Below are 14911 nucleotides of genomic sequence, written 5' to 3' on the forward strand. Positions count from 1 at the left end.
TGGTTGGGAAACACTGACATAGATAACACCTCCCGCTTTATCTCCCGCTGCTGTTTGTAATCGATATATGGCCTTATTCCATACGAGCGGCAATTTAATTGAATCGTCCATAATCTTGAAATCAGATCATATCTACCGGTATATGCTAAGATAGGCTGCTAAGCTACACAACAGACTAAGTCAACTCTGACCTGCCGCGTATTAGCTTCAGAAGAAGTGAGAAGCGCTTCTGTTTGGTAACAGAAGAGAAAACCACAGAAGAACATAAGGACATCATAAGCTTATCAAGAAAGCAAAATCACCTAACCCTTTATACAGCAGCACCATTTATTATTATAATTATTATTGCACAGTGCACAGCAGCACTTACAACCTACCTGCAAAGAGCCACTTGGCCCTGTATCAACATCCCTGTCTTCAGGCACCTTCTCCACCTCATCTGATCTCCAGGGATGTATTACCAGTGTATTACTTCCAGAGCTGCCAAGTCTCACCCTTTGAGAGTGAGAGTCGCGCAATTTAACCTCTTCACACGCACACACTTGCTATTTCACACGCTCATAAAGGTTATATATCCTTATATATCCTCACTTATATTATATTTCCATAACTTGCTGCTTGCCGTAGTTCGAGTCTGTCACAGTGAGCCCACCCTATTGTGCCTCTGATTAGCTGACCCAGATATTCTTACCCTAACCTTAACCAATCACCCTGCCTAAATCTAACCAACCCAACGAAAGGCAACCACGAGTACCAACCAATCAGAGGCAGATCAGGGCGGGTCAAACAAAAAACAACAACCGTGACTAATAGCAGTGTTTGTTAAAATCATCAGGTAGGCTATTTGCGTGTGTGAGCTAATTGATACTATGAGCTAAGGGGATTTACAGTAACATGTAGCTATCCTTTGAGACTGCAGGTCATCCATTCTTTAACTGCACACTTCCATCTTTGTCCGTTTGAAACAAATTGAAAGATGTCAGGGAAGAAGAAGCCGAGAGATCTGTTGTCATTCTGGGCAGTGAAGGGTCAACCACCCCCTGACAAACTTTCCAGGTCAGAGGAATCAGTGGAGGAGGCTGTGGATCTGACTTCTCTTCTTACAATTATTTTCATTTCTACTTGTGCTGGTCAATTATGAACACTATACATAAAATAGCAGGAAACTGGTTTTTAAGTTTGTAGCAGGTTAGACCCCTTTAGTTTAAGGGAAAGTGGGGTGCCAGTCTCGGGAGGCTCGTCTCATAATAATAAATTTGAAATCAAATAATTCAGTCAAACCATACAATGTAGCAAACAGCAAATAGCATAGCAATATGACACAAGAAACCAGCACTGCAAAAAACAAACAGCCAACAACTCACTTCAGTTTTCAATCTGTATTGCATACGTGAAATTAATGAACATTACACACACAGAGCATGTGTGTGTGCATGAATGAGTGAGTGCGTGTGTGTGTGTGCGTATAGCCCCACCACAGTCAAGAGTTCAATCCAGTTCAGAGTTAAGCCAGTACAGGGTTCGTTACAAAGTTCAATCCAGTTCCAAAACAGTGTAATGCAACGTCAAGCAAAATCCCGTCCGGGTTTTACCGCGGATCCACACAAGTAAACAACAGCAAAAATAGGAATTTGATACACAGCACAGTACGTTCATGTTTGTATCAATTTGTCACAGCGACAACTACTCACGGTACCCATCAGTCAGTCAGTGGTCAAGAAGGGATTGCGTCAGCAGCCTCGGCTGGCTAGATCCACCATGGCTGAGTCATCATGGCTGATGATCTTGGAACTCCGAGGGGAAATATACTCCACTGTTCCAGGAAATTCCAATCGTTCTCCAGAGCGGACTACAAAGACGAAGATCTTCACACGATTTGGGCTATACGACGCAGACTTTTTACGCACAGACCCTGATCGCTCATTAAGTTGAGTTCTCTTCTCCTCACACACTGACAGCTGCCAGCTCTTTAAGCGTCATTTTATCGGCCTGTCATCTCAGCAGAGATGTTTGTTTCGGGTTGATGCAGATATTTCATTTTAAAGTCTTTATCGGCCGGACGATAGCCTACCGATGCTGATGCTGTGCTGATCATCCCTGTTACACCCTCATATCTCTGTATGTAAACAGATGGCTGTGGATTCAGAACAAAAACTTTTCTCAGTTTTAATTTCACAGAAACTGAATTCCAACAGTTTAAACACGACTTAGGGGACATTCACACCAAAGGCGTTTTTTTTCAGTCAGAATGCTATGAAAATCATGTCGAGAGCGCTTCCATTGTGCACAAAACACAGCACATGGAGCGTTTTTTTTCTGCTCCGTTTTGTTTTCGCCTGCAGTACAGATGAGAACACGAGGACGGTAGCCAGCTAGTTTTGTCTGTTTGATGTTGTTCACTGTCAACATGAAAGCCAGATTATTGCCAATTCTGGCAGCAGCAGAGGTTGGAGGATCCCTCGGGAGGAGAGAAGGTAGGAGGAGTGGAAATGACGAGCAGCGCGCTTTTCCTCTAATGTTCAACTTTTTTCAGCTTAAAAACGCCCACAGCGCTCCTCCAAAAACAACAGACGCCACCAGCGCTGAAACGCCAAGTGCGTTCATTAAAAGAGGAGCACGTCTAGCGTCCACCTTACATAGGGGCGGCTGTAGCTCAGGAGGTAGAGCGGGTTGTCCACTAATCGCTTTGGATCAAGGAGGTCTGTGGTTCGATTCCCGCCTCCTCCAGTCTGCATGTCGAAGTGTCCTTGGGCAAGATACTGAACCCCAAATTGCTCCCGATGGTGTGTAGGCACCCTGTGTGGCAGCCTGCCGCCATCGGTGTATGAATGGGTGAATGTAGACTACCTACTGATTGTAAAGCGCTTTGGATAAAAGCGCTATATAAATGCAGGCCATTTACCATTTACATAGAGAATGAATTGCAGAAAGACGCTGGCAGCTCCAAAAACGCATTTGGTCTGAATGTCCCCTTAAAACACAATATACACTGTGTGTGTGTCTGTAACAGTTGTCTATGCACTGTCCCAGAGTGTTACTTCACAGAGTAAATACAAACAATGGAGACAAAGTAAAAACGAGGCAGAAAAGTCAGGCTGGAGATTTACTTGCTTTTAATGGTGCGTTGGTGTTGGCGTGACGGCTGCCTCGCATAATGTATCTGCTGTTTGGAGCGTTGGTCGTCATCACAAATTTACGCTACGCATCCGCAATAGGGGTGGGCGATATGGCTCTAAAAATCACGATATTTCAGGGTATTAATGCGATAATGATATTCTTGACGATATGACAAAATACTGTTTTTTTTAATTAAAAATGTCAAGTACAATTGTAACAGAATAAGTGTTATAGTTTTATACATCAGCATAAACATAACAGTTTGCCTTCAAATATTACCGTGGTTTGTTCATGATCTTTTGTAACCAAACCACTCTCACACTACTGAAGCCACTCCCGTTTTTTTTAATGAACTCCTCCCCCGTGGAGCCGCTTTCAGTTTCAGCCGATTTCGATTCATGGAGGGATGTTAGCTACTTTTTTTAGCTTGTAGCTTGTTGTTTTAGCTTGTAGCTTTTTGTTTTAGCTTGTAGCTTGTGGTGTTAGCTTTTTACCATTAAACTGTCCGCAGAATACCTGATACCACTGCATGTGTTGTTACCAGAATTACCAAAATGACTGACAAATATATTGTGATATTGTGGTTTTAGCTGGCTAATGCTAGATAACGTTAGCTTGCTTGCTAACATGGACAAATTGCTAGCTGACACTATCTTAAAGCCCCCCTCCAGCCAGTTTTGTCATTTTTAAGATATTTCATGTGTAGCTGTTTTGTCCTGCTCTGCCAATTATATAAAGTGTTTTCCACTGCATTTTGTTGAGAAATAACATTATTTTTGGCTAAATGTCTTAAATGAGCTCACACTGGAAAACTGACTGGAGTGGGGCTTTAAGTTGTGTGGATAACATCCTCTAATTAATCCAATACCGTCTTGTGAGGATATTTGGATCATGTAACAGTGATAAATGTGCCTCCTATGCTTTTGGAACATTGTTTGCAGTAACAGATCACGTCCCTGTTTGGGCATAACTTGTAACATGTTTGGTTGTCTTACTGTAAGTCTACTCCAATGTCTATAGAGTGCCAAAGTCTATGCCACTTCCTGCTTCAGCATGCACACCAAGAGATTTCAGCCGCCATTTATTTTCCCATATTTTGTAAAATGCTTATAAAAATTGTTTTACTTGGTCAAACAAACGATTCAGCTATATTCCGTAACAGGAGAGACCATAGAACATTTTACTAGTACCAAAATGTAAAAAAATTGGGTCCAAGTTAAATGTTCTATGGTCTCTCCTGATTCTAAATATAGCTGAATCACTTGATTTGACAAAGTAAAAATATTGTATAATTATTTTACGAAATGTTTATGGGAAAATAAATGGCGGATTAAATATCTTGGTGCACATGCTGAAGCAGGAAGTGACGTCAACTTTGGCTGTCTATTGTTTACATCAGTGGTTCTCAACTGTTCTAGCCTCACAACCCACATTTTTCCTTAGTCATTAAGTCGCGACCCAATTTTCAGAATTTAGCCTAACTTTGTAGCGTCATTTAGCCGCCTTCGCAACAAGCTAGCATGGCATGTTGGTACCAATGGATGCCTTAGGCTTAGGGTCTTCTAGTTTCATATCGTACCAGTCGCCTCACTCTGGCTTTAGAAATGAGCCCGCTACAGCCCCTGAAAGACAGTCATTTCAGCTGTGGATGCCAGCATCCTCAATGAGTAGAACTTTTTTTCCCACATGCACACATCCGCAACCCAATCAAAACGGCCCCGTGACCCACTTTTGGGTCTCGGCCCACCAGTTGAGAAACACTGCTTTAGATAATGAAATCCAGAAATTCTACACAGAAGCCCTATACGGCCTGAGCTCTCTGGTGTGCCCTCTAGTGGTATCCTCCAGCATGAAACTCAAGCACGCATAGGCAAGTATGTAAACGACTCTGTTCACGAAGCAGCCGGTTGTCTACAGCACAAACGCGTGGTTAAACAGCAAGTATATCTGAGCCCTAAGTGTGTGTATGTTCAGTACATTCAGGTGGAACAGGCCTGTCTGTCTGTCTGTCTGTCTGTCTGTCTCTCTGTCAAGGAGTGCGATTGGTGTTTGGGTTGGTTTGAAGAATCAAACAACATTCTGTTCCTCACAGTCCAATCAGATTGCTGATCCTTCCCTTGGCTCCGCCCCCTGATCCTCAAAGCTCGTCCTGCAAAGACAAGATGGATGCCACATCAATTTACCTGCTTAACTGACTGGTTAACTGACTGCTTTACTGCAAGCCACCAGGAACAGCTCTGGGCCATGAAGCAAATTGAATATGGTGGCCAAGCTCGGTATTGCAAGTCACGTGATGCCCTGCAGCCCAGAAAAGGTTTTTCCCATCCACTTGCATGGGGAAAGCAGCAGCTATAAAACTCTTGGAAAATCATTATGCTTGTCACTCAAACTCAAAAACCACTATTTGAGTTATCAAGTTTAATTTTATGAGTCTAAAGCTGCGTTCACACCGACCTATTAAAGTTTTTCACTGGCATCGAGTTTACATACAAAGTTCAAGTTCAAGTTTATTCATATGTCCCAGAAGGGCACTTTGGGTTGCAGCAGAGCAAAAAACAAAACAGTCAAAAAATCACACAAGGCTCGAAATAAAAACATGAAAACAAAGTGCAGACACAAATAGACCATAAAAACCATAAAAGACCATAAAACCATAAAAACAAAATGGAGACACAATAGACCACGACATAGTGCAAAGTAAGTTCAGTTCAAAAGTGCCAGTGTAGTTTAAAGTGCATTAGAGGCCGATAAGTGCAAATACGATAAGTGCAAAATGCAAGGCAGTCTAAGAAGGAGACTTAGCCACACAGCGCTACATATTACAGAAAGAAAATGCTACAATATAACTATTGTATAGGAGAACACAAATAAATAAAAACATCAAATAGATGTTACATTACTGTATATTCTCTTAAGTAGCATTTAAAGCTCGAATCGAAGCAGGCACAAAGGAATTCCTATATCTATTTTTCTTGGCCAAGGGAGCACGAAGACGAAGGCCAGATGGAAGCAGCTCATATTCAGAGCACAGCGGATGGGCATTGTCTGAGCATATAGCCCTTGCTTTTTTCAGCAACTGCAAGTTGAAAATGTGGTCTAGGCTCCTAAAATGGATTCCGGCTATTTTAGAAGCCGTTTTCACGATTCTCCCTAGGGAGTTCCTATTCTTGATGTCGAGGCTGCCATACCAGCAAGCAATAGAGAAGGTGATCACCGATTCAATGAAGGCGCTGTAGAACAATTTCATCAAGGTCTTGTCTACCTGGAATTTGGCAAGTTTCCGGAGACAAAAAAGGCGCTGCTGACCCTTTTTGCACAGCGACTCTGTGTTTAGATCGAACTTCAACCTGCTATCAATTACAGTGCCCAGATATTTATATTCAGTGACCAGGTCAACTATCTGACCATTAACAATACTACCTTTCGGAACAGGGGGGGAGCGTCTAAAATCAATGCAAATCTCTTTCGTTTTTGAAACATTGAGTTGCAGAAAGGCATCTTCACACCAGGATACAAAGTCATCAATGACTTGGCCATGGCCGACTTCATCATCGTCAAGCAGGCTGACGATAATCGAATCATCAGCATACTTGAATAAATCTATCGGCATAGCGACTACGACAATCATTGGTATACAAAATGTACAGAAACGCAGATAAAACACAACCCTGAGGCGAGCCAGTCGAAGATGTTAGAAAACTAGACAGTATCCCGTTTACTCTTACCTGTTGAGATCTGTTGGTAAGAAAATCTAAAATCTAAAATCTAAAATCAATCTAAAGTCAATGCAAACGAGCGATTGAGCGTATATTCGCCCGGGAGAAAAATCGCTGGGCGTCCGAGCGGCAGAGACAGAGCGATAGGGAGAAAATACGCTTGTCGCCCGAGATGAAATATCCCAACTCGAGCGAAAATACGCTGGCATCAGTCGCTCACTGTTCAACGCTGATTGGCTGCCGTGTGAGAGTGAGTCAAGGATCACACTGGCTTGGAACAAACTGCTGGTTTATTGTGTGGCAACAAACTGCATTGACAGGCTGACAGAAGACATGAAGTGAAGTCTGTACTACCGGTATGGAGCTTGCATTAGGAGCACGCTGATAGGCTTAGCTTGTAAACAACGACGGGGGCTCGTAGTGGACAAACAGCATGACATTGCGTAACATTATAGCCCCCACATGTCCGTCAATTCGTGTGCCTGTTGATGAGCGATTTAAACAGAGTGATTCCAAAGGGTTGAATCAAGCGACAGAGCGAAAAATAAATATCTCGGTGTGAACATAGCTTTATGAGTATTTTTCTCCAAAATCCACCAAGAGCTGTTTTCTGGAGCTCCCTCTCTCCCTATGGCTCTGGCCACTATAACTCTGGGCCGGGGCTCGCTCCTGAACGGCTGGGCATAGGGGGGAGCTGATACATCTCATGTTTTTCACTCTCCTCTCTCACTGCTAGTATTATGCTAAGCTGCTCTTATCTAGCTTAACTGTTCACAGTGGTGTAGCTCCTACGGCGAATGGTAGTTGAGCAACTGTAAGCTATTCTACATATCCTCTTCTGCCCGAAGTGTATTTTCAGCAAACCATGCCGATAGTAACCATCTATCGTCACCTTCAGTTATGCTGGAGGTCTTCTGGACGTAAAACCTTTTGTCCCGAAGCGTAAAAAATAATGATTAAAACAATGAACAGAAACATCCGGTACTTTCAAAACACTGGTTAAAAATTCTAACAAAATTTCACACAACAAAACTTAAGTTTCTTAAAGCCCCAGGGCCCAGTTGCACAGAGCACCTTAGGTTAAGATTTCCCTTAGAGTCAGAGTTAAGGTGTCCATAAAATAGAATCGGCTGCACAAAACCCCCTTAAATCTTCTCCATAAAGTTAAACATTTGAAGGAAAACATAAGCACAATATTTAAGGATGTTTTTGTGCAGCCGATTCTATTTGATGGACATCTTAACTCGGACCCTAAGGGAAATCTTAACCTAAGGTGCTTTGTGCAACTGGGCCCAGGAGTCTCTAGCTTAGAAAATAATATGGCTGGCAGAGAGGAGTTGACATTGACATTAGCGCTGGCCTCCATTTTTAGCCACAGGGGGAACCCCCGTGAGATAAATTGACAGGACATACATAATGGTAGCAGCTACAGTACGGCTACTACACTATTTGTGTATGTTAAGGAGTCTCGTGGCCTGCGGGAAGAAACTGTCCCTCAAGCGATTTGTGCGTGCTTTTGGAACCCTGTATCTCCTCCCTGAGGGTAACAGGGAGAACAGGCTGTTGTGGGAATGGTTTGTGTCTTTGATGATCTTCAGGGACCTCCTGAGGCACCGCTGGCTATACAGTTCATGCAGTTCTGGCAACTCACATCCTGTTACGTGCTGGGCCGCGCGTCTCACTCTCCGTAGCGCCCTGCGGTCCATGGTGGTACAGTTCCTGTACCAGGTGGTGAAGCAGCCAGTCAGCAGGCTTTCTATGGTGCCTCTGTAGAAGTCCCTAAGGATTTCTGGCCTTAGCCCAAATTTCTTCAGGCGCCTGAGTCCGTGTAGTCGCTGTTGGGCCTTTTTGACAACAGTGGCGGTGTGACCAGCCCAAGTCAGGTCCTGGTGGATGATGACTCCCAGGTACTTGAAGCTGTCCACCCTTTCCACCACTGTGCCGTTGATGGTGATTGGGGGGTGTGCGCCCCCCCCCCCCCCCTCCTGTAATCTACAATGATCTCCTTGGTCTTGGAGACGTTCAGAGAGAGGTGGTTGTCCTGGCACCATTGTTCCAGGGCCCCCACCTCCTCTCTGTAGGCCGTCTCGTCGCCCCCCGAGATCAGCCCCACGACTGCTGTGTCGTCTGCAAACTTCACGATGGTGTTCGAAGTTCGAGTCGCCACGCAGTCGTGGGTGTAGAGGTCGTACCAGAAGGGGCTGGAGACGCACCCCTGGGGCACTCCTATGCTGATGGTCAGTGGGGAGGAGGTGAGGTTGCCCACCCTCACCACCTGGCGGCGATCTGTCAGGAAATCCAGGATCCAGTCGCACATTGCTGTGTTTAGTCCCAGATCCTTGAGCTTGCGTACCATCGACCTATATAAGATGGACGCCATTTCACCTCCCGTTTAGTGAAGCCGCTGCATGTTAGATCGCCGCCCTGACGGCTGAATCCAGTATTAGGTCACAAGGCCCGCCTCCCCATGTTAGTGGATGGGAAAATCACAACCGAAATAATCACAGTACACGTCAGATAATTTTTTTCCAAAGGTGGTTTGTATCATTTTAGATAGTCATTATCATGCTAATGCCTGTGCAAGTGGTCATTTTTCTGATCAGTTTGTTTTTAAGTAGTTATTTGACATATAAAAAGGGATAAAAATCGATGATTGACAGCTGTGGCAGCCAGTCTCAAGCCGTCATTGGCTCCACAGGCTCTGCACATCATAGATCTATCGTCATAGACAACACACACGGCTCATGTTATCTAACGCTCCCGGGAAGTCGGGTGGCTCATGTTGGCTGTGCTGGCTACCAGACATCAATGGACCCCAATAAAAAGAACATTGTTTTGAGGAATGAAAACAAATGTTTTGTGCGCGAGGAATTAACGTTGGTTGGGGACTGAAGTAAGTTCAGAAAATATGTGTTTTATGAGTTACTCCAGCTACGTTATACAGTAAGTAGGCTACACAATTAGTCTAGTAGGAACGGGGGGTCCCCGCGCACCCGAAAGATATATTTTTCTAACATAGATTTTTGTACTCCTCAAGGTGTCTAATAAACAAATTTTGTTGTTACCCCGTTGAAATAGTGTCCCATGGGTCCGTTTGGCGGCCATCTTTGCAGGCATATTGCGATGTCTGATGAAAATGGATAAGGGTCATAACTTTTGAACTAGACGTCATACAGAGACAAATGACACCACTTTTCTGTATGATTTCTGCATGAGGAATTGATAGAGAGGGTTGTTTTAATGATTTTAACAGGTTTGGTATAGTAAAACTCAAAAACATTTGAAAAAAGTGTCTAATTTACTCTCAAAATCTTGCAAAAATAAATCTATCTACATATTAGTCCATGGGCCAGAAGGGTTGGGAATAATGCTCATATTGATTTTGGGCAAGGTATACATCTCTAGAGTTAGAAAATATGTGAGAGCATTGCACCAATGGTAGCTAAATGTGTGTTATCACTCGATTTATAACACCATGCAAAACATAATAGTTGCGGGATTTAGGGACATTTGAGGCTAAGTTCATGCAAATCAAGTCTAAAAGCACCAGATTTTGCCCAGAATTAGCCCAGGGCATGCTCTAACAATTGAGCCAGAGTGCCCGAGCCGGTGACCCCCGGGGTCACCATGGTGGCCGGATCCAATATGACCACTGTCCGAAAAAGATTTTGGCTATAACTTTTGAAAGAGATGAGCTAGAAATACAGACTTGGTGTCTATCTTATATTTTTTGACCATTAGAAAGGTGTTGGAATGCTTATCTTTACTAATGAAGATGTGTGTGGACCCCTAATCTGCATATTTCCAAGATGGCGGCTACCTGAATATGAGTTTTACCATAACTGTTGATGCTTTTAGTAAACTCGGTGTCCATTTTATGGTTTTTGAGTTTTAGAAACACATTGTAATACTCAGATTTATGATTGAATCTATCTATAGCACTCTACTTTGAATAGTAAATAGGCTACCAATATGGCTGCTATCCCATTTCTTTTTTACATACACTTTTGTAGTTGTAACAATGAGTTACCATCAAACTGGTGGAAACAAACAATCTACAGTATTTATCTTATATATTTTATTGAAACAATTAGTGAGTAACACGTAGGTATGTCCATGGGTTGGGGGGGTTAAGTTAGATTGAGTGTAAAGTGTTTTTTGTTTATATCCTTATATCCACAGCCAGATTAATCAAATATTGTTGTCTTGACCGCATTGTTGGTACAGGCACTCTTGCATCCACATTGAGGTGCCACAGGCTCCAGCTTTACAGCATTCACAGCACCCACTACATGACTTTTTGCAGACGCAGCAGAGAATGATGACTCAGGCTTTACTGGCATCTGGAAGATGGGTCCAGTAAGGTTCCCAAGTCTTGGTCATGGAGTCCCAGTACCAGCGTCCAGCCCCACGTACTGAACTCTGGATATTTTGCTGGACAGAGGTTGCCTGATTCCAGTAGAAGCTGGCCTGCAGCAGTCCCCATTTTACATGCTGAATCAGTGCATCTTGGGTGGGAGGCAAGTTCTCAAGGGACTTGGTACCATTTGAGAAAAGCTGATGTCTGGCTTCATCTACTTGGCTGGAGACACAGCTCTTGCTGGACATGACAACAACCATAATGCTTCCAGTCTTTGGACATGGACAGCTGAGTTGATCGGTTCAGGCTCCAAGGTGAAGGCGTCCACAGTCTCAGTGAGATCCGATGTTGCTTCCCAAGCTGCCCATCCACTCCTTTTCCCATAGCCCTGGAAGGCTGATGTAGTATCACATCCTTTTAGCACATGGAAGAGATGTAATGCCAGTGATCTCTGGGGACCAAGAACATTGCAGATTTTGTGAACATAAATGTACTTTCCATGTGAAGCCGATCCAGGGCTCTGTGAAGCCTAATGTGTGGAAGAAGCGTATTGCAAGTATTACAACATCACTGTCGGACGTATGGATCCTGAGTTTCTATGGCTACTGGCCGCAGCATGTGCCAGGTGCTATAAATCATTCTACTGTAGTGTCTGCTTCAGGATGGTTACAAGGCTGAAGTGCAGATATGTCATATTCAGATCTGTTGGAAAGTATAACATCCTTCTTGGTAGAAAGGAGGAGTTCATCCCAAAACCCTGGTCGCCCTCACCTTGGGGTTGTCATGTACAGCAAAAGCTGTGGCTCCAGCCAAGTAGATGATGCTAGACATTGGCTTTTTTCAAATGCATCAAGAGAACCTGCCTCCCACCCAAGATGCACTGATTCAGCATGTCAAATGGGGACTGCTGCAGGCCAGCTTCTACTGGAATCAGGCAACCTCTGTCCAGCAAAATATCCAGAGTTCAGTACGTGGGGCTGGTACTGGGACTCCATGACCAAGACTTTGGAACCTTACTGGACCCATCTTCCAGATGCCAGTAAAGCCTGAGCAATCATTCTCTGCTGCGTCTGCAAAAAGCCATGTAGTGGGTGCTGCGAATGTTGTAAAGCTGGAGCCTGTGGCACCTCAATGTGGATGCAAGAGTGCCTGTACCAACAATGAGGGTCGAGACAACAATATTTTAGTAATCTGGCTGTGGATATAAGGATATAAACAAAAACCACTTGTCATCTGAAGTCTTTTATGCAAAATCAGTCACCCTGGTAAATCAAAAGGACTGAGCACTTCTAACTCAATTCAACCTATGGACATAAGTAGGCTACTACTCACTTGTACATATAGGCACCAATATATGTTTTGTTCTGTTGTTTTTGTTTCTGATATTATTTATGATAATATTTTGTTCAAATTCTAAACACCTTTGATCAGTATTGATAGCATTTCACATTTATGGAGAGCATTGATGCACAGACTGGCTATTACCTGTATCAATGGGAATGGGTTATACTCTATTTGTCTAATTGTTTCAATACAATCTGTAAGATACATACTGTAGATTGTTTGTTTCCACCAGTTTGATGGTAACTTATTCTTACAAGTCTACACTCAATCTGGGTGAAAGTGTAGCCTATGTAAAAAAAAAAATCGGTTAGCGGCCATATTGGTAGCCTACTTACTATGCAAAGTAGAGTGCTATAGATAGATTCAATCATAAATCTGAGTATTACAATGTGTTTCTAAAACTCAAAAACCATAAAATGGACACCGAGTTTACTAAAAGCATCAACAGTTATGGTAAAACTCATATTCAGGTAGCCGCCATCTTGGAAATATGCAGATTAGGGGTCCACACACATCTTCATTAGTAAAGATAAGCATTCCAACACCTTTCTAATGGTCAAAAAATATAAGATAGACACCAAGTCTGTATTTCTAGCTCATCTCTTTCAAAAGTTATAGCCAAAATCTTTTTCGGACAGTGGTCATATTGGATCCGGCCGCCATGGTGACCCCGGGGGTCACCGGCTCGGGCACTCTGGCTCAATTGTTAGAGCATGCCCTGGGCTAATTCTGGGCAAAATCTGGTGCTTTTAGACTTGATTTGCATGAACTTAGCCTCAAATGTCCCTAAATCCCGCAACTATTATGTTTTGCATGGTGTTATAAATCGAGTGATAACACACATTTAGCTACCATTGGTGCAATGCTCTCACATATTTTCTAACTCTAGAGATGTATACCTTGCCAAAAATCAATATGAGCATTATTCCCAACCCTTCTGGCCCATGGACTAATATGTAGATAGATTTATTTTTGCAAGATTTTGAGAGTAAATTAGACACTTTTTTCAAATGTTTTTGAGTTTTACTATACCAAACCTGTTAAAATCATTAAAACAACCCTCTCTATCAATTCCTCATGCAGAAATCATACAGAAAAGTGGTGTCATTTGTCTCTGTATGACGTCTAGTTCAAAAATTATGACCCTTATCCATTTTCATCAGACATCGCAATATGCCCGCAAAGATGGCCGCCAAACGGACCCATGGGACACTATTTCAACGGGGTAACAACAAAATTTGTTTATTAGACACCTTGAGGAGTACAAAAATCTATGTTAGAAAAATATATCTTTCGGGTGCGCGGGGACCCCCCGTTCCTACTAGACTAAATGGTTTTAACATGCAGGCTAGCATTAGCTGCTTGCGCTAGTCGGCTGTTTTTCATATTACTATAACTTAACAACCGATAACGATAGCTGGAATAACACAATAATAGACACATATTTTCAGAACTGACCAGGTTGTCCAACTGACAGGAAATGTGTTTTATAACGTTAACTCCCGTCCCGGGTATAAGATGAGATGGGGCCTATTAGTACACAACCACCATTAGCTCATCGCTAACGGGTTAGCATGACATACAAACAGACGTTTTATTTTTTGTAGGCTATTAAAGCAACAAACGTTTTTATATGCATATCTGGGGGAAATGCTTTGACTGTGGGGATGTTCGTTCTTCACAAGCTCCTCTCTTAGTAACGATATACCAGGCAATAGACCAGGCAGCCTGGCTCACGCACTCACTGGGCTAACTAGCCTTGTACCAAGACGCTGATTACATTACACTGCATTACATTGCAGTGTAATGTAATCAGCGTCTTGGTACAAGGCTATGGGCTAACGTTAGGTTGGGCTGCCCACACACTGTACCGGGGCGGTACAACAAGGTAGCCTCACGGTTAGATATGTTAAACCAACATTTGCGCCAAAAGAAATGTAATCATAAAATTAATCAAAATGCCACGGAAACATTAGGCTAGCTTAGTCAACACAGCAATCCCCCCAGTGAGGCTGAAGGTGAGTGAGTGGCCTGCCTCCACTTCCGGCCCGGGCTGAGAGCGCTGAGAGCACTCAGCAGCAGTCAGCAGCCCGGAGGTCTAAAATCTCCGACAACCAAAATCAGATTTTCGTACAGGCGTCATTTTGATAAACTGATCTCATAGTGGGACTCTTCCCGGTTACTTTTGGCGAGACAAAAAATATTACAACTTAAAGTGTAATATTTACAGAGCTAGACTGTATATGAATACACAACGCACCGTGCGCATTCTAGAAACAGCAGCTCTACATAAGAAAGTTCAGAGGGGCGTGGAGCTCTCACAGGTTCTCAATCAAGGGCGCTACTGCGCAGACTCTGGTTCAGTGATCTGGTC

The 14911-nt window shown here is 43.3% G+C and overlaps 1 protein-coding gene across 1 annotated transcript in view; it reads right to left on the minus strand.

The window, feature by feature from the left end:
* Window positions 1-4435: 4435 nt before the first annotated feature.
* dnajc10 (DnaJ (Hsp40) homolog, subfamily C, member 10) overlaps window positions 4436-14911 on the minus strand; it is a 181438-nt gene continuing 170962 nt past the window's right edge. The window contains exon 26 of the mRNA XM_083638422.1: window positions 4436-5266. Within this exon, the coding sequence (XP_083494548.1) occupies window positions 5255-5266 (12 nt within the window). The 3' untranslated portion in view covers window positions 4436-5254. The remainder of the gene's footprint in view (window positions 5267-14911) is intronic.

Source organism: Poromitra crassiceps (genome assembly GCF_964638095.1).
Source record: "Poromitra crassiceps genome assembly, chromosome: 6".
Taxonomy (NCBI): Eukaryota; Metazoa; Chordata; class Actinopteri; order Beryciformes; family Melamphaidae; genus Poromitra; species Poromitra crassiceps.